General features: G+C 56.6%; 1 protein-coding gene across 1 annotated transcript in view; it reads left to right on the top strand.

Moving 5' to 3' along the window:
* EFCAB6 (EF-hand calcium binding domain 6) overlaps positions 1–23,770 on the top strand; it is a 169,581-nt gene that overhangs the window by 131,761 nt on the left and 14,050 nt on the right. Inside the window, exons 25-27 of the mRNA XM_014535127.1 lie at positions 1,705–1,860; positions 7,994–8,189; positions 10,812–11,003. Coding sequence (XP_014390613.1) covers positions 1,705–1,860; positions 7,994–8,189; positions 10,812–11,003 — 544 coding nt within the window. The remainder of the gene's footprint in view (positions 1–1,704; positions 1,861–7,993; positions 8,190–10,811; positions 11,004–23,770) is intronic.

Below are 23,770 nucleotides of genomic sequence, written 5' to 3'. Positions count from 1 at the left end.
TGGGGGGGGAGAGGCGCAATGGCCGTCCCACTGGCCATGACAGTGGCCCCCGGGCTTCCGTGTCACTGTCCAGACCAGGAACTGGACGGGAACCCAGAGCAGCAACGGTCGCCCCGAGTGTGGCTCACACGCTTCCCTGCGGCCGTGCGGCGAGCTCTGTGCTCTGGGCCTCATGCTGTGGACAAGCACGCTGCTCAGTGCGGCGGGAAGGGCTTGGGAGAGACCTGGGGGCCGAGGTGTGCAATCCTTACCTGCCCACACTCTCTTAGTCCAGTACATTCTTTTTGGTCAGAGAACTTTCCTGAGAAGCAGAATCATAGCACGTTTAGAACTTGAGCACATTCTGCAGGAAAACCAGCCTCTAGCGCAGTGGTTCTCAACCTTCTGGCCCTTTAAATACAGTTCCTCATGTGGTGACCCAACCATAACATTATTTTTGTTGCTACTTCATAACTGTCATGTTGCTACTGTTATGAATCATAATATAAATATCTGATATGCTGGATGGTCTTAGGCGACCCCTGTGAAAGGGTCGTTCGACCGCCAAAGGCGTCGCGACCCACAGGTTGAGAACCGCTGCTCTAGCGGGAGCTTGCCCGCCGCCCCAGGGCCCTGTCTCATCCTCATCTGTCCAGTGGGGTGACCGGGACCCCTCCCTCGCAGGGCTGTTGGGAGGAACAAGAGGGAGGGGCTCACAGCGAGGCCCGGGCCTGCCAGTTGCTGTGCACAGATGGTGCAGTTTCTTAACAACAAAGTGTCTGATTAAAAACAAGGGTCCCTGGGCCTTCCCTCTGCCGACTCTGACTGGCCCTCCCCTCCCTGCTGCCCCTCCCCTCCCTGCTGCCCCTCCCCTCCCTGCTGCCCCTCCAGGGCAGCTGCTACTGGCTGTCCCTGGCCCCCAGCACTACTGGGCCCAGGTAGCTGCCCGCCAACTCCTTCAGCTCAGTCTTGCTCCTGGGCCACCTTCCCAGTGACGCCTACCCACACCCTCTCCCACGGAGGCCACTCCCAGTCCTGCTCACGGCTCTCTCCTGACCCACTAACCCCTGTGCAGGGCGGGCACGGATGCCTTCTGTACCATCTGCCCTGCCCGCTGGGATGTAACTTGTGGGGGCCACTTGGAGTCACTGGATGTATCCCGGTGCCCACAGCAGTTTCTGGCAGTAGGTGCCCAGGGAGCCTTCAGGGGGAATAGCGCATTGTATAAAAACCACTCTTCATTCTTGGCCCCACTCTCACAGTCCTAATCTAGTAACAAGACAAGACTGGGATTCCTCTAATGCAGTTTTGCTGGTGATGGTAATGTGATAAGCACGCAGACTAACACATTTTTTGCAGAATACCTCTCAACGTAAATGTCGCACCAAGGCTGCAAAACAGCTTCAGAATCGGTTCTTTTTTTTTTTTAAATAGATTTTTATTGATTTCAGAGAGAAAAGGAGGGAGAGAGAGATAGAAACATCAATGATGAGAGAGAATCATTGATCGGCTGCCTCCTACACGCCCCCTACTGAGGATCAAGCCCGCAATGTTCCCCAACTGGGAATCGAACCTTCCCAGGCCGACGCTCTGTCCCGAGCCAAACTGGCTGGGCCAGAGTGAGTCCTTAATGAATCACCCGATCATCACGAGGATGGTGGTGAAACCCTTGCCTTAGGAGGTGACTGGCTTTCCTGTGGGTGTCTGACCTGCATTCTCTTTCAGGGAGAAGCTGAAGGACCGCAGTGAAGACATCAGGAAGGCGCTGACCAAGCTGGACACGTGCAGCAGCGGCTCGGTGTCCCTGTGCCAGCTGCAGAGGGCGCTGCGGGACAGCGGCTGTCCCCTGAAGGAGGCAGAGCTGGCCGCGCTCCTGGGCAGGTTTGCTCTCACTGGCTGGCCCTTTCCGAGAAACCATTTCTCCTCTGTCCAAGCAGACTCTTGACATGGAAATGACCCCCACATCTCCCTCTGGCCGGGCTGCATTCTAATGGGCTCGAGTCACCCCGAAGCAAAAAGGAAAAGCAGCTTAGATACATAGCGTTTCCTGATGTGTCTCAGCACATCGCACCCTGTTTCAACTTCGTTTTTATCTTACCCACATTCTGCCTGCGCTTTGGCCGGCGCCAGGTAGCTCTATGGGCCACTGTCCTCATGTCCCTCCCCAGGGCCAGCTCCCAACGCTTAAGTGACATCTCTTGGTACTTAACTTCGCGTTTCTGAGTGACGGGTTGTACAGCTACTTCTTGACTTTGTACCGTTAGGCTGTGTCTATTGACTTCCCAGCAGGAAGATGCGGATTTAACTCTTTTTCACCCGTCACCTGCCACCAGCCACCTCTCCCACAGCCTCCACCCCACCCCCATGGAAATACACGCAAACAAGTCTCCACGAGTGTTACTTTTCCCATCTGCTGCTTCTCGGTTTGGGGGAGGCCAGTATCCAGGGTTTATTGTGACGAGCTGATCACGTTTCCTTTTTAATGGAGCATCTTGTTTTTCCTGGAGTTAATCTTATTTTTTCTGTTTCTTTAGTTTCCATGTGGTTATTATCAGTAATTGAACCCCTAACTCACCCCACTTATGAAATCTCTTTCTTTTCGTGGTTGCTCTGTAGTTTGCAATATACACGAACAAGTAGCCTAAGTCCAGTTTCAGCTAACACGATGCCAGCTCATGGGTGGGCAGGTGCCTTATAACGGAGACTTCCAGATCCTTCCTCCTGTCCCTCGTGACCCCGCTGTCCTTCACCTTCATGCCTGTCCACAAGCTGTGACCCCCAGTGCATTGTTACTACTTTGAAAAATCATTGTCAGGTCAACTGAGAGTGAGAAAAGTAAGAGACGTTGTTTTACCTTCGTTTACTCCTTCCCTGGTGCTCTTCCTTTCTCTATGGGGATCTGAGTTTCTAACTTACATGACGTTCCTCTCTCCGAAGGATCTCCGTTAGCATTTCTCGAAGGGCGGGGCAGCTGGTGATGAGTCCTGAGGTTTTTTTGTTTGTTTGTTTGTTTTTTAAATATATTTATTGATTTCAGAGAGGAAGGGAGAGGGAGAGAGAGATAGAAACATCGATGATGAGAGAGAATCATTGATTGGCTGCCTCCTGCATGCCCCTTTCTGGGGATCAAGCCTGCAAGCCAGGCATGTGCCCTTGACCAGAATCGAACCTGGGACCCTTCAGTCCACAGGCCGGGGCTCTATCCACTGAGCCAAACCAGCTAGGGCAGTCCTGAGGTTTTGTTTGCCTGAGATAGTTGTCGTTTTCCTTCATTTCTAGAGGATAATGCCACTGGATATAGAATTCTAGGTTGCTAGTTTTTTTCTTTCAGCACTTTAATTCTGTCAGTTCACTCTTTTCTTGCATGATTTCTGATGAGAAGTACCATGTAATTCTTACTTTTGTTCCTCTGTAGGTAAGGTTTTCCCTCCCTTTGGCTTCTTTCAAGATTTTCTCTTTGTCTGCAGTTCTCTGCAGTTTAAACATGGCATGCCTAGGTGTTGATTTTTTGGTATTTATCCTGCTTGGTGCTCTCTGAACTTTCTGGATCTGTGCTTTGTGTCTGTCATTAATTTTTTTAAATTCTTGGCCATCATTACTTTAGTTGTTCTTTCTGCTCCTTTCTCTTTTTCTCTCCTCCTGGTATTCTAATTATATGGATGTTGTACCTTTTGAAATTGCCCCACAGTTTCATATTCTGTTCTGTTTATTTTAATTTGTTTTTCCCTTCGAATTTCCATTTGGGAAGTTTTTATTAACATACTGTTAAGCTCAGTGATTTTTAGCCTCAATCATGTCCGATCGACTGATGAGCCCATCAAAGGCATTCTTCATTTCTGTTGCCCTGCTTTTTATTTCCAGTATTTCCTTTTTTAAAAAATATATGTTTATTGATTTCAGAGAGGAAGGGAGAGGGAGAGAGAAATAGAAACATCAATGATGAGAGAGAATCATTGATCGGCTGCCTCCTGCCCACCCCACACTGGGGGCGAGCCCACAACCCGGGCATGGGCCCTGACTGGGAATTGAACCCATGACCTGCTGGTTCACAGACTGATGCTCAACCACTGAGCTACGCCAGCTGGGCTCCAACATTTCCTTTTGATGCTTTCTTAGCGTTTCCACCTCTCTGCTCACATTATGCATTTGTTCTTGGGTGTTGTCTGCCTTTTCCATTAGAGCCCTTTATATATTAATCATAGTTAATTTAAGTGTCCTGTCTGGTAATTCCAAAATATGTGTCATGTCTGAATCTGGTTCTCATGCGTTTAGTGTGAGGTTTTATGTTGATTCGGGTAGGAATTGGGCTGTGCTTAATGTTGCTATAGCTGTCCATTTCCTCCAGCATCCTTGTTTTTGTCCCTTACGTTTTTGGGGGTTTCCCTAGGAACTCCTCCTCAAATAGAGTCTATGTTTTGTAGTTCTTCCTATTGAAACCCACTCTTATTAAGTTTGCTTCATGTTTATACTCTGATCTTATTGATAGGTTGTTTGTTTCCTGAAGTTTTTAATTTCCTTTTTGTCTTTCTTGCATTATTTGCCTTTATGTTACCTTGTCAAATATAGACAAATGCCGACTTAGTAAAGAGAGACTTTATTTGAAAAGACTATTGCACTAGGGAGGGAGGACTGTGGTTATGGGGAAGGAAGCCTATTGCACTAGGGAGGGGGGGACTTTGGTTATGGGGAAGGAAGGCTATTGCACTAGGGAGGGAGGACTGTGGTTATAGGGGAAGGAAGGCTATTGCAATAGGGAGGGAGGACTGTGGTTATGGGGAAGGAAGGCTATTGCAATAGGGAGGAGGGACTGTGGTTATGGGGAAGGAAGGCTATTGCAATAGGGAGGAGGGACTGTGGTTATGGGGAAGGAAGGCTATTGCAATAGGGAGGAGGGACTGTGGTTATGGGGAAGGAAGGCTATTGCAATAGGGAGGAGGGACTGTGGTTATGGGGAAGGAAGGCTATTGCAATAGGGAGGAGGGACTGTGGTTATGGGGAAGGAAGGCTATTGCAATAGGGAGGAGGGACTGTGGTTATGGGGAAGGAAGGCTATTGCAATAGGGAGGAGGGACTGTGGTTATGGGGAAGGAAGGCTATTGCAATAGGGAGGAGGGACTGTGGTTATGGGGAAGGAAGGCTATTGCAATAGGGAGGAGGGACTGTGGTTATGGGGAAGGAAGGCTATTGCAATAGGGAGGAGGGACTGTGGTTATGGGGAAGGAAGGCTATTGCAATAGGGAGGAGGGACTGTGGTTATGGGGAAGGAAGGCTATTGCAATAGGGAGGAGGGACTGTGGTTATGGGGAAGGAAGGCTATTGCAATAGGGAGGAGGGACTGTGGTTATGGGGAAGGAAGGCTATTGCAATAGGGAGGAGGGACTGTGGTTATGGGGAAGGAAGGCTATTGCAATAGGGAGGAGGGACTGTGGTTATGGGGAAGGAAGGCTATTGCAATAGGGAGGAGGGACTGTGGTTATGGGGAAGGAAGGCTATTGCAATAGGGAGGAGGGACTGTGGTTATGGGGAAGGAAGGCTATTGCAATAGGGAGGAGGGACTGTGGTTATGGGGAAGGAAGGCTATTGCAATAGGGAGGAGGGACTGTGGTTATGGGGAGTAAGCCATGTCCAAGGACGTCGGGGGAGGGTGACTTCTCTAACCGTCCCTGGTTTCCAGGAGCACAGGCTCAGCCAAGCTCCATGTTGTCCAGCTCCAGCTCCCCAGCACCTGCCCCACTTCCTGTCCCCGGCTCTTCCCTGGTGCTCCATCCCAGCGCCGGGCCCCGCCCCCGGTCCTCGGTCTGCTGCCCAAGAGCCTCCCTGTCTGCCCCCACCATGCTCCTGGGTGGGACCCCCATTCCCAGCTTTTCACCTCTCTTTTCTTAATTACATCCTTATTTTGCTGGAGTACTTCCTGACGTAATTTCCTAAGAAAGGGTGGACAGGAAGTAAATGCTCTGAGTTCTTGTTTATCTGAAAAACTTTAAATTCTTTTTCACACAGATTGATAACTTGAGCATAAAATCCTAGGGAGAAAATTCTTTTCCCTTAAAATTTTGAAGACATTGCTCCATTGTGTTCAAGCTGTGAGGAGTCCCATGCGTGTGTGTGTGTGTGTGTGTGTGTGTGTGTGTGTGTGTGTATGTAAAGAGAGAGAAAGAGAGAGAGAGAGAGAGAGAGAGAGAGAGAGAGAGAGAGAAAACCGATTCATCCTCAAATGCCTGTGTGCTCTCTTCTTCCTGAGATAGGGTCTCCTCTCACTAAATCTGTTTCCAGCTGAACAAGAATTCATATGCATTCAATGAATAAATCATGGAAAAACAGCACGCGATAAATAATTAACTAAATGAGTGAGAGAGTCTTCTAAAGCATGGTGAGTCTTGGTGCATTTATAAACGACAACAAAAGGACCGTGGGATTTTTGCGGTCCACCTTTCAGGGGGGTGATCCCTTCCTTAGGGATTGAAACCTTAATGAGGGCCCATCGCTCGACTGCTTGTTTCTTCTCAAAGACCTCTGATGAGACACAGCTCCGTTATTTGTAATTATATGTAGATTATTCTTTTCTAGATCCAAAATAGATTTTTCTGAATAATACCAAGAAGATTAGCACATGCATTTGATTTTATTACTAAATTTTAATACCAAGTTGGCAGTTTACCCTGCGGATGAAATAGAGCTGATTACCCTCTCCCTGTGTCTCCAGCGTGAGCCAGTGCCGTGGGCCGGCCGGCTGGCTGCTCTGCAGCTGTGGGGCGGAGGCACGGCTCTGGCTCCTGCTCCTCAGAGCAGGTCTCCGAGTCTCTGGGGGCTTCTCCCTCCCTGGGAGCTTCTCCCTCCGCTTGCCAGGAATCCGGGCTCCTCCTTTTTGACACACTCCTTCCTGCTGAAAGAAAGTTTAGGTGTTAACGTGCCAGGAATGCCCAGAGAACTTAAGTGACAGAACTGGGAGCTCTGAATGCAGTTAAACTTTATTTGCATCTTCAGTAAACTTGCGTTATGTTCTTATGGAACCTTCGATCCCCCCCTCCCCGCCCCCCATGTATTCTTTCAGGGTTTAAAGGCGCTTGGGTGTTGGAGCAGAGGCAGGAGGGGCCTGTTTCTACGGGCATGTCCTGCTGACGCGCTTACTCAGGCAGAATTGTTCTTTGAGAAACTACTAAGCTGAATAGGTTTTGTGAACTGTCCTTCCGCTTGGCAGCTCCGTTTCAGCCGTTCTTGTAAAGCAGCGGTTCTCAACCTGTGGGTCGCCTAAGACCATCGGAAAACACATATATAATTACATATTGTTTTTGTGGTTAATCACTATGCTTTAATCATGTTCAATTTGTCACAATGAAATTGGGGGTCACCACAACATGAGGACTGTATTACAGGGTCGCGGCGTTAGGAAGGTGGAGAACCGCTGTTGTAAAGGAGTGAGCGGGTATTTTACTCAGTCCCTCTCTTCCTTTTCGCTGTCCTCGCTGCATTTCTCTTCAGATTCCCCAGCCGCTTCTCAGGGCGGGGTCTCATCAGCTAAGATCTCCAGGACCAACCCCTACCCTCCATCACCCTCCATGTGGCCCCGCCCCCACTCCACAGACCTGCCGCCCGACTACCCAGTAGCACTGCTCTGCCAGCGCCAGCCCTGCCGAGGCACCTCCGTTTGCCCCGGTCAGGACCGGATTCCTTAGTGGGGCCTCTTGCAGCTTCTCTCCAGACTGTGAGCCCTTTGTCAGCCTTCACGCCTCAGAGCCTCAGGCCAGGCCGCCCTGTGGCCTCACCAGCCGGCAGTGGCCCACACGCTCGCCTCTCCCAACCCTGACCCTGCTCCCGGATCTTGCAGGCTCTGTGTGTGCCCGTCTGCCGCCTGGCTGATTGGTATGCAGGTGCGCAGGCACCCACAGGCCGGGGAACGGCGCCTTAACATCCTTCCTGTTCTCCACCCATTCCGTGCTCAGCTAGTGTGTGTTGAATGAATAAGTGATAGGGTTTTTTAATTAATACGTTCTTTTTTTTCTTCCTTGGGGACCAGTTTGGGAATCAGCTGGCAAAACAATTCCATCAATTACCTTGACTTCTTGAGGGCCGTGGAGGACGGCAAACCATCCGGAGCTGAGCCGAAAGAGAGCGAGGCGGGCGTGCCGGTCAATTTTGCGAAACTGAGTCCGGAGGAGGTTCTGAAGAACGTCCAGAAAGTGGTGGCCGCCTCCGGTCCGGCTCTGGCCACGGTACGGCAGACAGAGCTCTCACTGTGGAAACCGACGCTCTGGGACGCCTGTTGATCATGAGAAAGGGCTGCGAGCCCTTCCCTCCTCCGGGACCCCTCCCGCCTCTCCACGCCCCCAGGGTGTCGGGCCTCCGAGGAGTGGCTCAGATCATATTGCTCAGTGAGCAGGTGTCTATCCATACTTGCTCGATACAGAGCTCCCATGCCCTGGCCGGTGGCTCAGTGGGTTGGAGCATCGTCCCGTAACCAAAAGGTCACAGGTTCGATCCCTGGTCCAGGCACATACCTAGGTTGCAGGTTTGATCCCCAGTCAGGGCACGTACGGGAGGCAACTGATGGATGTTTCTCTCTCTCTCTCTGTCTGTCTCTCAGTCTCTCTCTCTCTCTCTCTCTCTCTCTCTCAAAAATCAATGAACGTATCCTCACAGCACTGGGCCTGTGGAGGGGGTGGCGCAGGCGGCTTGCAGAGGTTGGCCAGGGTGGGGCTGTGGCTCAGACTCAGAGTGAAGACTGCCAGGAGCCAGAGAGGGTTTAGGAGGGCCACCGAGTGCCCTGACACTGTAGGCTGGCATCTGTGTGGCACCTAGAGCATGCCAAGACCTGGGGACTGGGTCAGGGTTCTCGGAAAGCAGGGCTTGGGCCATGTTCCCGGGGTGGTCACGGTCCCCTGAACTGGCCCACAGTCTCCCCTGCAGCAGCAGCAACAGCAGAAAGAGAAAATGCTGGCTGCAGAGGGCAGGCTGCGGTCTGAGCCGGGCGTGCAAAGCTGCGTGTGATGCTGGCCACGTCTCACGTGCAGACTCGCCGACCCCCTCAGAACCCAGGCCGGCCCGCTCCATGCCCAGCTCCGCAGAGCGAGCCTGCGGCGGGTGGGGAGAGGGACAGAGGTGGGCCGCCAGCCAGCTTGCAAGCAGTCTGGAATGCCCGCACCTTGGCCTTGATCTTGGACAGCCAGCATTTGTGCATGGAGGAGTTCTCTATGAGGATTTTACACTCGGCCTTTATTTTACTGATTATCTGAAGCTCAGTGGGAGCATGACGCGGGCCACCTAGAAAACCCACCGCAACCTTTCAGCGCCAGAGCTCGCACCAGGGCCGCCCTGCCCGGGGTCTGCACCCGTGTGCACGGGAACCAGGATGTTTCTCAAACCGAGGCCCATGGAACCTTTGGGAGGAACCCTGGCTGTCACCTTTGGGAAACACTCCTCAGGCCATCAGGCCATGAGGTTTTAAGCTGGAGGGTGGGAGTCCCTGGCCTAGAGAGTGGCAGGTGGGCTGCAGAGGGGCAGCCGGAGAGGAAGGAATGACGGCGTCGAAGGACAGCCGTCTGCATACCGGACATGTGCCCGCATTTCCTCACATCACTGCAGGCGTGTGTCAGCTGCATCTTGTTTCTGAAATGACATAGCAACCCCTTATAGCTGTGTCGAGCGTTATGGATTCCCAAGCCCTTCTCCTCATCTGATTCTTCCCCGCATCCCGTGGTCGAGCAGCTGGGCCGACAGGGGAACCACGCAGACCAGGGACGTGCAGGCCCCAGGCCGCCTCAGGTCCTCTGAGGCTCATCCCTCCACAGCTGCCGAGGCCCACCACGTCCCGGGACAGGGGCACGTCCGGGTGCCATGGTCAACTCAGAAGAGCATGAGGTGTGAAGCCCCTCTGTTTCTATGGAAGCAGCTAAGCTCAGAGAGGTTCAGGGCTCCTCGGGGGCAGCAGAGCGAAGGCTCAAAGTCTGCTTCCTGGCCCGCGGCCAGGGGATTCCCCCCACGCACAGCGCCTCGTCCTCCCTCAGGCCGGGTGCAGACCTGGAGCTGGAGCACTGAGGTTAACCACGCACACGGCACAGCCCTGGGCGATGGGGTTGCCTAGGTGGCTCTGGGGGAGGATTAACAGGGCAGGAATTTGGTTTGGAGTCTGCACGCACATTGAAGTCTGACTTCAAAAAAAAAAAGATCTTAACCTACCGCTTGATCCAGACTTCCTAGTGCAGGAGAAGTGAATGATTTTGTTTCGACAGATGGAAAAAAAATGTGCTTTCTTTTTATAGCACATGTTTGCACTTTTCCAGGGTGCCTGCTGGGCCGCTGGGCTGGCACTGTCTCCCGCCGCCCCCCCCCCCCCAGCGGGGGCCCCGGGCAGTGGGGCCCTTCCGGACATGAGGGCACGGGCTTGGGCTGACCGAGGGGAAAGGACAGCAGCTTCTGGCACCAGCCTCAGGCTGGGGGTGACGGACCCCGCCTCCTGGTGCTGGTGACATGAGACTCCTTCCTGAGACCTGCCCGCCGGCGCAGTGGGGCTGCCCGGAGCCTCCTGTTCCTGGTGGTTTACTCTCCAAGCAGCCGGAGGGAATGAGGGAGAGACCTTGGGCCAGTTATGGGGGCCAGGTTCTCTTCGCCTCTTCCAATTCGTGTCCGAATGGAGTGAAGATGGCGCGCCCCCCAGCGAGGCTGGCACGGCGCACGCATCTGCCTGTCTGTCCCTCAGGCTCCAGCACCTGCTGAGTGAGGCAGCATTCAGACGGGCATGCACTTGGCTTCCTTCGCGTTGCACAGGAGCAGCACTAAGGAAAACACCTCTGGAATATTCGCTGGACGTAGCACCTGCCCGTCTTTTTCTCTTGCAGGCGTTTTCTGCCGTGGACAAAGAGGACACGGGGTTCGTGAAGGCTTCGGACTTTGGACAAGTGCTGAAGGATTTCTGTTACAAGCTGACAGATAACCAGTTCCATTACTTCCTGAGGAAACTGCGGCTTCACCTGACGCCCTGCATCGGCTGGAAGTACTTCCTGCAGAGCTTCGGCGGCTTCCTGGAAGAGGTGAGTGCCCGCGGCTCCTGGACCAGGGGCTGGAATGCACTTTTGCAGAACGAGTAACCGATTAAAAGCGCGTCCGGTAAGTCGGCAAGCACCTCGTGCGATTCGCTCGTTCTGAAGGAAGCGTTGGTGTAGAGTCTATAGGAGAAGGTACATGTGTATCTTTTGCTTCATTGGAAAGTTACTATCTTATTTTCAGAGACGTCTGGGAGCTTGCTTTTGTCTGGTTGTTTAGAGTGCTCGGGATTCTTAGGTCCCTGAAGATGATCTGATGTCCAGAGAAGTGAGGCCCCGAGTGGCAGTGAAGGAACTGGGACCCACTCAGGAGGCATTTGTTGAGGACCCACTATGTGCCAGGCCCTCGTAGGCCATGTATCAGGCAATCCTGGGGCAGAGGGAAATGTGGAGATAGTAGGCGTAAACAGATGTAGATCAGCGGGCCCCAAGGGAAGTCAGGGAGGACTTCATGGAGGAGGGGGGGTGGCTGACCACGGGGCTCATATTTCTTCCTGAGGACTGCTGCTTTGGCTGCACAAAATGTATATTTTTAGGTGGTTTCTTGATTTGTAAACATAAATGGGCCATCATTAGAAAGAATTCCAATCTAGTTTTAACCAGCACAGATCTCTGTAGTCACCATTCTGTGCTCAGTGAGCCTGGACACGCGTGAAACATCCAAAAATAATGCAACAGGCTCAACCAGGGTTACACTCAACTGCCCCGGAGCTGGGTGAGCAGGTCATTTCCAACGGTGCGCTTCATACACAGACACCTAAGTTCATAAATCCTCGCTCACTTGTCAGGATAAATTCTTGAAAATGAGCTTCCCGGGGCAAATAGCGCGAAGGTGTTTAAGGTTTGAGGTTCATGATAGTAATAACAGCAGCCAGCCCTGTCAGTGCCTTCAGATGCCACTGTGAGCACTGCTGGGAGCTCCGCTCCCAGAGCTCTCGCTGGAATTGGTGGTGTTTCTCCAGCTGTGAACCTGCTTGTCTCCGGGCATTTGCCTCCCTCCCGCGCCTGAAAGCATTGCTCTGGGCGTTGCTCCCCGCTCACTGAGATGAGAGAGGACTGGCTTCCCTATCCCGGCTCCCGGCCCTCCTCCAGGGCTCCCTGGGGAGGTCTCCTCTGTAGCTGCCTGTCACTCACCCTGATGTCATTGACATTTCCCGTGTCATTGGTTTTTCCCTCCAATGTGGATCTGTTTGATGTATACCTTCCCACTGTGTGGATTCACTCTTCCATCCACCGGTGCTCCTGCGGGCCCACTGTGTGCCAGGCTCGCGCCGCGTGCTGGGTCAGCAGGAAGCACGCTGACGCGCCCCTGCCCACCGGGAGCTTGTATCCCGCCAAGGAAGGAAGCGAAGCAATGAGATCCCAGTGTGTGCCGCGGAGAAGATGTAGCGGGGCAGGAGGAAGACGTGTGAGAGGCAACAGAAGCCGAGACCCAGGGGAGGGAGGGACCCAGTGGTTTCGAGGCTCAGAGCTGGCGCAGGAGGTGCCCGACTGGCGTGAGAAGAGTCGTGGTGTGGCAGCCAAGAGCGGGTGACGCGGGCAGGAGGTGCGGTCAGGGAGGGGGCCGGCGGCCATGTCACTGTGTTCCCAGCAAAGACTGCCCGGGCCTTGCCTCTGAGGCACACACAGAGGGGAGCAGCGTGACCCGACTTACATTTTAGGAAGCCGCTGTGGGAGGTGGATGGAGAGGAGACTGTGGGTCAAGGCCACGGCAGGAGGCGGCCTCACCCCTGCAGTGGGGAAGCTGCTGGCGGTTAATTCCAGACAAGCCGAGACCCAGGGGAGGGAGGGACCCAGTGGTTTCGAGGCTCAGAGCTGGCGCAGGAGGTGCCCGACTGGCGTGAGAAGAGTTGTGGTGAAGCTGCTGGCGGTTAATTCCAGACACATCTGCAAAGTGGACAGACAGGCCTTGCTGCTGGCACATCTGTGCTGAGGGCGGGCGGGGGGAGGGAGAGAGAGAGAGAGAGTCAGGAGAGGCCCCAGGCATTTGGGGTTTGAATCGGGGGAGGCAAGAGGAGAGGAAGGTGCAGGACCCAGTCCCTGGCCTGTGGGCTCCCCGCTCTGTTCCAGTGGGGACAGCGCACCCGTGGGTGCGAGCCCAGGCCTTTACGGGCTCTGTGGGCAGCGCGGGCTTCTTGGGCAGCATGTGCCGAGGTTGGGGGCCGAGCTCCCGCCTCAGTGCGGCGCCTCCCTGGCCTCGGGTCCCCAGGAGCATTTCTGATGCCTCTGGAATGACGGGACCATTTTGAAAGCTTCAGATATTGCCAGCCTGCATCCCTGATGTGGGTTCTCGCTGTTCTCCTTGCTCCGGGAGCTCTTCACTGCACATTCCTGGCGGAGGCATCAGGGCCACTGCAGGTGGAGCCGGTGGGCTGCATGGGGCTGGGACCAGGGAGGCAGGTGGCACTGTGGGGTGGGGGCGGGCACGGCCTCCGCCTGCCTTCCGGGTCTGTGCACAGTCGGGATCAGCCCCGGAAGTGGACTTGGTCTTGGGGTGGGGAGAGCTTGCGGAGAACCAGCGTGCATTTATCAGGGGGACAAGCTGAGCGAGGGGCTGGGCTGGAAGACGGCGTGAAGGTGCGGCGTGAGTCCTGGGTGTGGGCGGCCACGGCAGGTCAGATATGAGGGTCCTGTTGTCTGTCACCTGCTGCTGGGCTGGGGTGGGCGGGGCAGGCCACTGCGGTCCGTGTCCCTTTCTCTGAGCAAAAGCAGAACGGCTGAGCCTCGTGGGCAGGGCCCCGGGCTGGCCTCCTGGGGTGGCCGGAGGGCAAGGATGCTGGGTCATCGTGCTGACTTCTAAGGTCCAGTCCTGGCTGCTGTCCTCAGAGAGGGAAACAGTCACAAAGGACAGGAAGCGCAGACGCATCGCCCTCCAGCTCATCAAGTGTGATGCTGCTCCTTCCCCCGGGGGCGCGCGCGGCAGCTGTTGAAAGGAGATTGCCCAGACGTGAGTCAGGCGGTGGGTGCCTCTCCGGAAGGCGCCGAGTGGGGGCAGCTCAGAGCCGAGCTTCCCAGGCCTGGGGGGAGAAGGCCCCAAGTGCGGATGCGGATGTGACACCGCACAGGGTCCCTCCTCCTCCTGGGCACCGCGAGGTCTGCTCAGCAGCTTCAGATGCTCTTATGCCGCGTGGGCCTGTCCCACGTGACGGCCACGTGATGCCCGAGCTCCCTTCAGAATAGGCACCCGCTATTGTCCGCCCCGGGTGCCCGGCGTATCTGACGTGTGGCTCTGCTGTGGCTTCTCCTCCTGCTCCGTCGCTTTGGGAGGCACCACCGAGGCCCAGCAGCCATTCTCACAGCGGGGGTCCCAGGCCCCCCCAGGGCGGACCCGCTCCACGGGCTCCGTCTGCAGGGCCACGTCCTTCTCAGCGCCGCTCTCGGGTTGGAAATCTAGGCCATCGGCCCACAGGCTGCGAGCTGCAGACAGAGGTGGAGCGAGGACTGTGCCTCCGCCACAGGAGCCATCACGCCCCCTCAGAAAAGAAGGGGGCGCGGCATTCAAACGGAAAGGCCACCTGGTTAATGAGTAAAAAGGAAGAAAAAGGGCCACGTGCTGGACGACGCAGGCGTCCCTCCGCCATCGATTCTCACACCCGGTGCAGTGTCCGCGCCTGTCCCCAAGGGCCTCTCCTCACTCCCGGGCGAGCGGGGTCCTGGGGCCGCGGGCAAGTGCAGAGGGCCGCCTCGTTTTTAGACAGCCCTTCCCGCTTCGCATTCCTTTCAAGCCTTAAAGTGCCACCGCAGTGTCTCCCACGAGGGTAGCAGCGATGCTCAGAGCGGATACAGGACGTGTGAGCGGCATGGCGGAGACCCACACGAAACCGTTTAACAGAACGTCCCCTCGTTCGGCACCGAGCAGCTGCTCAGTGGCCTCCCCGCCGCCGAGAGCCCAGGAGGCTCTTCCTACTGTGCGTGTCACGTGCCGCTTCGAAGCGCCTGTCGGATGTTAAATACCTGGAAGGTGGTGTTTCCAGGAGAGAATTTAAGGTTGTAGTTTCCGGCTGAAGAGGAGGCTGCAAAGCACAGCAACGAGTTTGTGATCTTCTGTGAGCACCACACTGAGGAGTCGCCAGCAGCGTGCCCTCGATTTGCCTTCCTGTTGGTGTGAAAGTCACGCTGTCCGTGTATGTTTCATGGACGTGTTGAAGGATGAGGGGTTCTCTTCAGGAAGTGCCGTGAGATTCCTGGAGAGTCAGGAAGATGATCAAGCCGTGTCGTCACTGCTACTTACTCTTGCTCCTGATGGCGCAGTCCCCCCCGTAGACTTCCGGGGATTTTCAAATGTTTCCCCTGAATTCCACCCGCTTTCCACTTGCAAGGACACGTGTCCTGCCTGTCATCCTGGAGACCATTGGAGAGGGGACAGGTTGCAGGACCATGCAGGCTGGGCGCGGGGCTGCCGGGCCGCTGTGCGTCAGCGAAGGCGATGGGCTGTCGACCACGGCCTCTCTGTGTCCCGTGGCAGCCCGAGGGCCAGGCCCACCTGACGCGCCCAGGACTCTCCTTCCCGGCCTTTGAGTTCACGAGCTGCTGCCCTGCGGGTGCAGAGCACAGGGACCTTGGCACCGACAGGTGCCCGCGTCCTCTCAGCATCGGCGTCCACGAGGGTCCTAGCGCCACCCTGATGTTTGCACTAATACAGACGGTCAACTTGAAGCTACCCTTGGTGAGAAAGCAACAGAATGAGCAGGAGGTGGCACAACCTGCTAAAGCCACCTGACTACCACTTACCGGGATGTGAAAGCAAATCTGGATCGGTTCCAGCTCCTCCGCCCCTGCACGCTGGGCCCACCTGCCCTGGAGCCACCTCTGGAGAACAGTGGGGGTTCCCCCTCCAGGCTCCGTGGTGTGGACATTCGCGGCGGGCGCCTGCTGCTCTGAGCTGCCAGACGGGACTCTGCCAGGAGCAGCACGGGATCAGCCACCGGAAGCTTGGCCCGCTTTCCGCTCCTCCTGCAGAAACGTGCCGGGGCCCCCAGGCTGGCTGCCGCTGACCCAGCTGAGGGCGGTCCCCTCCCCCTTCTCCACCGAGACCCCCTTTCAACCAGCTGCTCCGGCAGCGGACGAGGTGACCAGGGTCCAGGGAGGTTCGGGAGAAAGCACATCCACACTGCTCTCAGCGGAGGAGAATACGTAGACCATCTGAGTCAGTGAGTTGTCTCACAGCTAAACGTCACGGGCCCGGCCGGGCGGGGCTGTCCTGTCCTCCGTTCCCAGTGCGGCAGGCGCTCGCCAGGCGCAGGAGCTGCTTCGAGGCACCCTCGCCCTCCGGCCCGCCCGCGACCTCCCTGAGCATCCGGTTGGCGGCCTCTGGAGTCCTTCCCTGAGGGACGCTGTCTCCATGTCCTACCTCCAGGGGCTGTGGCCCCACAGGCCAGGCGGCCCCTCATTCGGTCCCTCCAGAGCCAACGGTCTAACTTCCAGCCCCACTTCGTTGCAGTTTTTGGATCAATGAAGCACCAGAGATGAGCTGCTCCCTTGAAGCTGTGAGGTCAGACCATATCGGGAGGCCAGGCGTCCACCCGAGGACCGTCGTCCCAAATGGGGCACAGAGAATCCAGACGCAGCCGGGGAGCCCGGGAGGGTCGCACACTGCGTGACCCGGGCGGCGAGCCGTGCTGCTCGGCTGCAGTTGCCCCATTTGCCTGGAAGAATCTTCACTCTCAGCAAATTGCAGGAGAGCGGGGGTCAGGCAGGAGAGGACCGGTCAGCAGCCACGGTCCCCTGGTGGCGGTGACTGCGCCACAGGAACGGCGGCCACAGGAACGGCGGTGACCACTGGTGCACAAACGAGAAAGTGCCACCTCTCGGTGCTCCCGAGGCCCGAATCTGAAGGGTCACGCTGAGCGATTAAGAGGAAGGAGCACGTGGCCCACCTGGTGACGCGCCCGGCCAGGTGCTGCCAGCCCCGTCCCGCAGTCAGACCGGCATCCGCTGGCTGACATGCTCGGCCCACGTGCTGTGGGCCCGGCGCGCCCCGAGAGCTTGGACAAATGACTCAGCTGATCGTCCAGCAGCCTGAGGCGTGGGTGCTGCCGTTTCCCGTATTCTGCGGATGAGGAAACCGGAGTCCAGCGAGGCCGAGCGTCTGTTCTGGCCCCACAGGCAGTGCTGCAGCCTCCTCCTCTGGCTATGTGCTCTGGGAGGTCAGATTCCTCCAGCCCCAGGCTCGGCCCTCAGCCCGGGGGACTGGCACTGGACAGACTGACCGTGGGAAGAGCTTGGGTGGCACCGAACAGCAACCACCAGGCGCTGGCATCCGTGGCTGCTGCTTCTCCGTCCCACTCAGGGAGGGCGCCCTGCTGAGCGGTGCTGTGATGTGTGGTGCGGGGTTGACTTGGTGGAAGACTTGAGCAGTTTCATAAATGGCTTCAGCCATGAGGTTACTGAGTCATTAAAGGGTCCAGGGGGCGCTTCACTGGTTCCCTCTCACTTCCCTGCATTTATGGCCATTTTGTGCCGGAAGGACTTGTGAGTTGGGTGTCTGCAGAGGGTCCAGCTGGATCCCTGTGAATGTCCAGCCGAGCCGTGCGGTGGGAGTGAGCGCGTAGCCAGAGGAGGAGGCGGAGGGGCCTCGCTCTGCAGGGTCCTGGCAGAGACGGCGCATCCGGCTTTCTGATGAGTTTGCCCTGAGTCTGGATGTGGTGGGGGTGGGGGGGGCGTCGGGAGCTGGGCATGCAGACACCCAGTGGGGAAAGCGCACACTGGGCGCCCTCTGGAGCAGGGCTGGGGGGAGAGGAGGCCGGGGTGAGTGGGGCGGATGGGAAAGGGCCTGGGAGGAGGCGCAGGGGCAGAGCCCTGAGGGTGCCCACCCCCGCCCCCCCGCGCGCTGCCTGATGGGCCTCCATGTGTCCATTCCTCCAGGGCAGGGCACCCCACCCCCGGGCCTGGACAGCGCCAGCAGAGCAGGCCCTGGGTCAGCATTCCTGCTACCGCGGTCTTATCCGGGAGGCTCTGGCATTCTGGGCGTGTAGGTGGCGGGAACGGGATAGAAGGGAAGGCGTGACTTGAGGTCAGACTGTCTTGAGCTCCGTTATCAGCATCCAGGAGAGTAGCTTGGGGACCTGGGGCCAGGCCTGACCTCAAAGAGCCAGACCCACTTAAACTTTGTTGAGAAAACAGAGAACCACAGGCCCCTGGAAGGGTGACGGGAAGATGAGAGAGACTCACAATGTCCCAGCCGGGCGCCTGGGGAAGGAGGAGCAGGCAGGACGCCGCCGGCCCTGGGTCTAGGGCCTGCCCTGGAGCTCAGTGGGCCTGGACCCGGTGGCCTGAGGGTGACTTAACTGTCGCCTTTTGAAGGGAGTTCGGGGGTCGCGGAATTCGCCGTCGCAGCCTGGGAAGAGTCCTTGCACGGAAGGTCCGGCAGCGCTGATGCCGCCAGGAACCCAGGGGGCTCCAGCCTCTGCAAACACCATCCGCGCTGGACTCCTGCCGCCCACGCAGCCATCACCCCCCTGGGGCGGGGGCTGCGGGGTCAGTCTCCATCCCGGACGAGGTCCGTTAGCCGTCCCCTCCCCCACGGGATTCCCGCTTCCTTTTCATCTGGACTTTGATGCTCTGTCTGGGTTTGACAGGCGGTGTTGTTGCTGTTGTTATTTTTAGCATTCATTAATTCACTGTAAATAAGACGAAGACACAGTACAATTAATTCTTTCGCTAATCAAAATATTTGATCAAATGAAGCAATTTTTCAATTCTTAGGAGTAATTGCACTGTTCTTACCGGGAGGCGGAGGATCCTCTCCGAGCACCTCCAATAGAGCCACCGCCCCGGGGGAGCTCACTGCCTCCCTCCGCGGTCAGGACACAACCCCGTGAACCCCAGTTCCATCAGCTCCCTGTAGCCCATCACAGGTACAGGAATGCACCGACCCTATAAACCACGTGTCTGACTCTGGCTCCCGGGCAGGTGGCCACCACCATGGACAGCACAGGGGGAAGGTGACATGTTCCCTTCATGCCGCCGTCAGGGAAAGCTGCCCCGATCCCGTCCGCTTTCCTTCCTCCTCCCTGTTACCTGCCAGTCACACCTCCTGACCTTCCCTTGGCCAAGCAGGGCAGAGGGGGGACCCCAGAGTCACAGGGCAGAGGGGGGACCCCAGAGTCAACAAGGCAAAGGGCAGAGTCACGGGACAGAGGGGGGACCCCAGAGTCACAGGACAGAGGGGGGACCCCAGAGTCACAGGGCAGAGGGGGGACCCCAGAGTCAACAGGGCAAAGGGCAGAGTCACGAGACAGAGGGACCCAGAGTCACAGGGCGAGACGCCAGGGAGAACAGCAGAAAGGGGGCCTGAAGGCTGTGCACATAGGGAACAAATGGATGTGCGTGTTTCCCTGGTTGGTCCGTCCAGCCCCCCGCGCTGTCCTGTGCTCCGTCCCTGTCTGGGGAGAGGTGGCTCAGGAGACGATGGATTGTATCAGTCAGCAAGGACATGCGCGGGCATAGCTGTTGACAGGAGAGTGGGCTCTGTTCTGGGGCCAGTCCCACGGCACAGCTGTAGACAGAGTGACTGACACTCGGCTGGAGTCTGGCCCTCGCCGAGTCCCGCTCCGTGCACCGGGCAGAGCGTGGAGGACGGTGCCCCTCCCTCCAGCCGTGCCCCCGGCCAGGCGGGCTCTGGGCTGGTGTGCGGCGCTGAATGATGGCAGGTCTGGCCTGAGCTGCCAGGGGAAGGACGTGGGCTGGGATCCCAGCACCTGCTGCAGGGCACTCCCCACTTGGCAGCCGCAGCCTGTGCCCTGGGAGAAGCCCTAGTTGAGTCCAAGGCAGGGTCAGAGGCATCTGGTTGTGGGCAGAGAACCCTGGAGCTGGGCGGAAGGGGTGGGCAGGCCCCCACCGGCTGCCTCCCTCTGACCCCCAATGTTGGGACAGCCACTGGCTAACTCACAGAATGACAGGATTCAGAACGACAAGTTCACACTGTAAAGCTATGACTTTCAAAAAATGTTACTTACTTTAGAGCAGCGGTCGCCAACCGGCGGTCCGTGGACCAGTGGTGGTCCATAAGGTCCGCAAGGTTGGTGACCCGTTTGGAGAGAGGACGGGAGAGGGAGAGAGAGAAACATGGATCAGCTGCCTCCTGCACACGCCCTCCAGGGCATCAAGCCCACAACCCAGGCAGGTGCCCTGAGCTCTTGGTGCACGGGACGACCCCAGTCACCTGAGCCACCGGCCTGGGGACTTGCGTTTTACCATAGGAGACAAGCGGTGCTTTAAAATCGAGGTGCACCCCATGAAGGGAGGCGTGATTGGTCGGCTCTCGGGGCCTAGGCTCCATCTGTTGGGACATTGTTTCTTTGTGTCTTTTCCGATTAGGAGATGCATTTCTTCTGGTTCTAGGAAAAGCGCAGTTTTCCCCATTCAGACTGATGATCACCTGACAAGTGCGGGACACAAATGCACCAGACCAGGAGCCGTCTGCGCTTCCTGCCTCCAGAGCAAGGCTGGCCGCGGCGGGCACCCTGGAGTCCGAATGTGGGCGCCTCCCAGGCCCCCAGCCTTGTCCTCAGGCAGCTCTGCTGGGGGAGTGGGCCTCAGGGGTGGGAGCAGTTGGGGCACGTCCTCGGGGCCTGGGGACCTTCGGGTCAGCGGCCCATCCCTCGTGCACCTGGGCAGGGGCAACAGTGCCGCGGGGGTTGCTGAGGATTTTGTTTTTTCTTTTTCTTTCTTTTAAAATATATTTTATTGATTTTTTACAGAGAGGAAGGGAGAGGGATAGAGAGGGTTAGAAACATCGATGAGAGAGAAACATCGATGAGAGAGAAACATCGATGAGAGAGAAACATCGATCAGCTGCCTCCTGCACACCCCCTACTGGGGATATGCCTGCAACCAAGGTACATGCCCTTGACTGGAATTGAACCTCGGACCCCCCAGTCTGCAGGCTGATGCTCTATCCACTGAGCCAAACCGGCTAGGGCTTGTTTTTTCTTTGTGCCTGTTGTTTCTAAGTCTTTACAGCAAACACGCAATGATTACTTTTGCAAACAGTGAAGGGATGTCTGCACTGGCGGCAAATGCACCTCCGACAGCTGTATCCAGCCACGCGCACCCCCCTCCGGCCCTTCCCACCCCGTGAGGCCCGGCCTCCTGCTGCGCTCAGGCAGGTGACAGAGGGTCGCCCCTCTGCAGGCAGCGCCGGCAGCACCCCCTCTGCTGGTTCCCTGATTCCAGCCCTCCCCCGCCCCTCCCTGCGCGTCCATCAGCTCGCTGAGGGGGGACAGTGACACCTGTGGCCACAGGTGGTCAGTGGATTTGCACCTGCACTTCCTCTACCTCCCGGGTTGCGGTTCCTCCTCGGAGGCCCTTGCGTCAGGTGTGTCCAGGGCCCAGGGCCCCCGCGCCCCCGCGCCTCAGAGCACACGCCTGGTCATCCTCTGCTCCACCCGCCTGCGCTGAGGCTACCGGAGGGTCACTGCGTGCCCCGCTCCCGCAGGTCTCCTGGGAGCCCCTGAATGGCCGGCCACTGGGTGTGTCAGGAGCTCATCCTCTGTGAGCACATCACCTGCTCCTGTGTCACACCCTCAGGTCTGGGACTCTGGGACCCAGGAGGGACCTGAGCTCTGCACAGGTGGATGGCAGGGGCCAGAGTCACATCCGGGACCTTCTCAGGCTCATCTAGCGGAGCTCTGAGACCAGCCCCTCATGAGCGTCCCTCACAACCAGACGGCCCCCACCCCCGGCCTCGGGACCCCTGCCCTGAAGAGCAGCCAGGCTCCTGGCTCCCAGGTATCCACCTTCCACTCCCACGCCCGCCGCACCATCGCGGAGCGTGCAGTGCTCAGGCGTGCGTGCTTTAGAAAGACCGTTCTCGGGAAATGACTGAGCGGCAGCAGGAGAGGGTGGAGTAATCGGTGCCAGGCGTGGCCGGCCCGGCCCGGAGGCGAGGGGGGTCCACACCACAAGCGGGGCCATGGGGTCTGTGTGGGGTTTGGATGTGGTGACAGAAAGGAATGTCACGGGGACTCCGGGCCTAAGCGGCTGGAGGGACACTCCTCCGGCCGAGGCGGAGCCCTCAGCAGGCCTGTGTTTGGAAGTTAATGGCCCAGGAGGGAAGACAGAACCTCCCTCATGGAACTGGGTGCTTTGCCTTGCCCAGGGTTACCCTGGGACCCACCGCCCTGTTCTCTGTGACGTGTGATGCTGTAACAAATGGGCCTGTGACGTAACAGCTCAGCCGCAATGCAGAGCTGTTTCCCTAATAGTCAGAGAGGGTCTCCGCAGGTTGTTGCGTATTTACAGACCTCCCTGTCCATTTTGATCACATCATGTTCATGGCATTTTAATATCTGGTAGGTCCAAAACTTCCTTACTAGCCTTTTCCAAAGTGTCATGGCAGTGCTCATATACTTACTTTTCTACTAGAGGCTCCAGTGCACAAAAATTCGTGCACACGGCGGGGAGGAGGAGGGGTCCCTCAGCCCAGCCTGCTCCCTCACACAGTCGACAGCCTTCAGGGGATGTCCTACTGATGGCTTAGGCCCACTCCCCATGGGAAGCGGGCCTAAGCCGCAGTCTGGCCTCCCTCTGCAGGAGGCAACCGGCTGATCAGGGGAAGACACTGCCCTGATCACCCTGCTGCCGCGGCTGCCCTCTGCCCTCCTTGGCCCTCGCAGCCGCCATGGCTTTGTCCATATTTAACAGCGGTTCTCAACCTATGGGTCACGAACAATGAAAATACATCCTGCATATCAGATATCTACATTATGATTCATAACAGTAGCAAAATTCCAGTTATGAAGTAGCAATAAAAATAATTTTACGAGGAACTGTATTAAAGGGTCGCGGCATTAGGAAGGTTGAGAACCACTGGTCCAGAAGGACATCTGGAAGGACTTTTGGCTGTCTGTTCTAATTAGCATATTATGCTTTTATTATTATAGATAGCAATTTAATATCAGTATGTCTAATAATTCCTCCAAATGTCCATTGGTATTTTTATTAGAATCTTACTACATTTACTTACACTCTTATCTTTGGAAATGATAAATTTTCTCACATCCAGGTACACAGTATGTCTCTCCATTCATTCCAGTCTTTCTGTAATAACCTCCCATACAATGTGTACATTTCTTGATCGAGGTTTGCACTCAGCAGCCTTGTCCTCTGTGTGACTGTGGAGTTAGTTCACAGTACAGTTTCTAACTGGTTATAATTACTACTAGAGGCCCGGTGCACAAAATTAGTGCACTGGTAGGGTCCCTAGTGGCTGCCGGGGCCTCCCTCCCTTCCCCCGGCCGGCCCCGCCCCCTGGTCAAACTCCGGAACAACCTCCCAGTCAAGGGGACAATTTGCATACTAAGCTTTTATTATATGGGATTAAAACCCAGTGTTGTTTTGTCATGTGTTTAGCTTGGATCCAGCCACTTTCCTGATGGTTTTGAGATTTTCTAGTTGTAGACTCCTACCCACAAACAAGGATAAATCTTATTTTTTCAATGTTTATTTCTGCTGAAGCTTCATTTCACCATCTTGCCTTATCCCAGAAGCTGGAGGCCCTGAGCGTGTGACTAGCAGGGCCGACAGGTGCCTCTCTCGTCTCTGACTCTGATGGAAATGCTTAGCGTTTCACCCACATCGTGTGCTTGCAGATGGCGCCTAACAGGCTCACTGTGGGCCAAGTAGCCACGAGGGACGTGCACCTCGTTTCTCCATGGTTTGTCCTTTCCAGTCCACTCTGCACCATTTCTATCAGGGATGGCGGCCGGGACTTGATGCCTTTTGCCCTCTGTTGACATGAGCTTTGCTAATGG

The sequence above is a fragment of the Myotis brandtii genome, unplaced genomic scaffold, assembly GCF_000412655.1.
Source record: "Myotis brandtii unplaced genomic scaffold, ASM41265v1 scaffold138, whole genome shotgun sequence".
Lineage (NCBI taxonomy): Eukaryota > Metazoa > Chordata > Mammalia > Chiroptera > Vespertilionidae > Myotis > Myotis brandtii.
The sequence above is the reverse complement of the archived record's forward strand: the minus strand, read 5'-3'. Positions and strand labels throughout refer to the sequence as shown.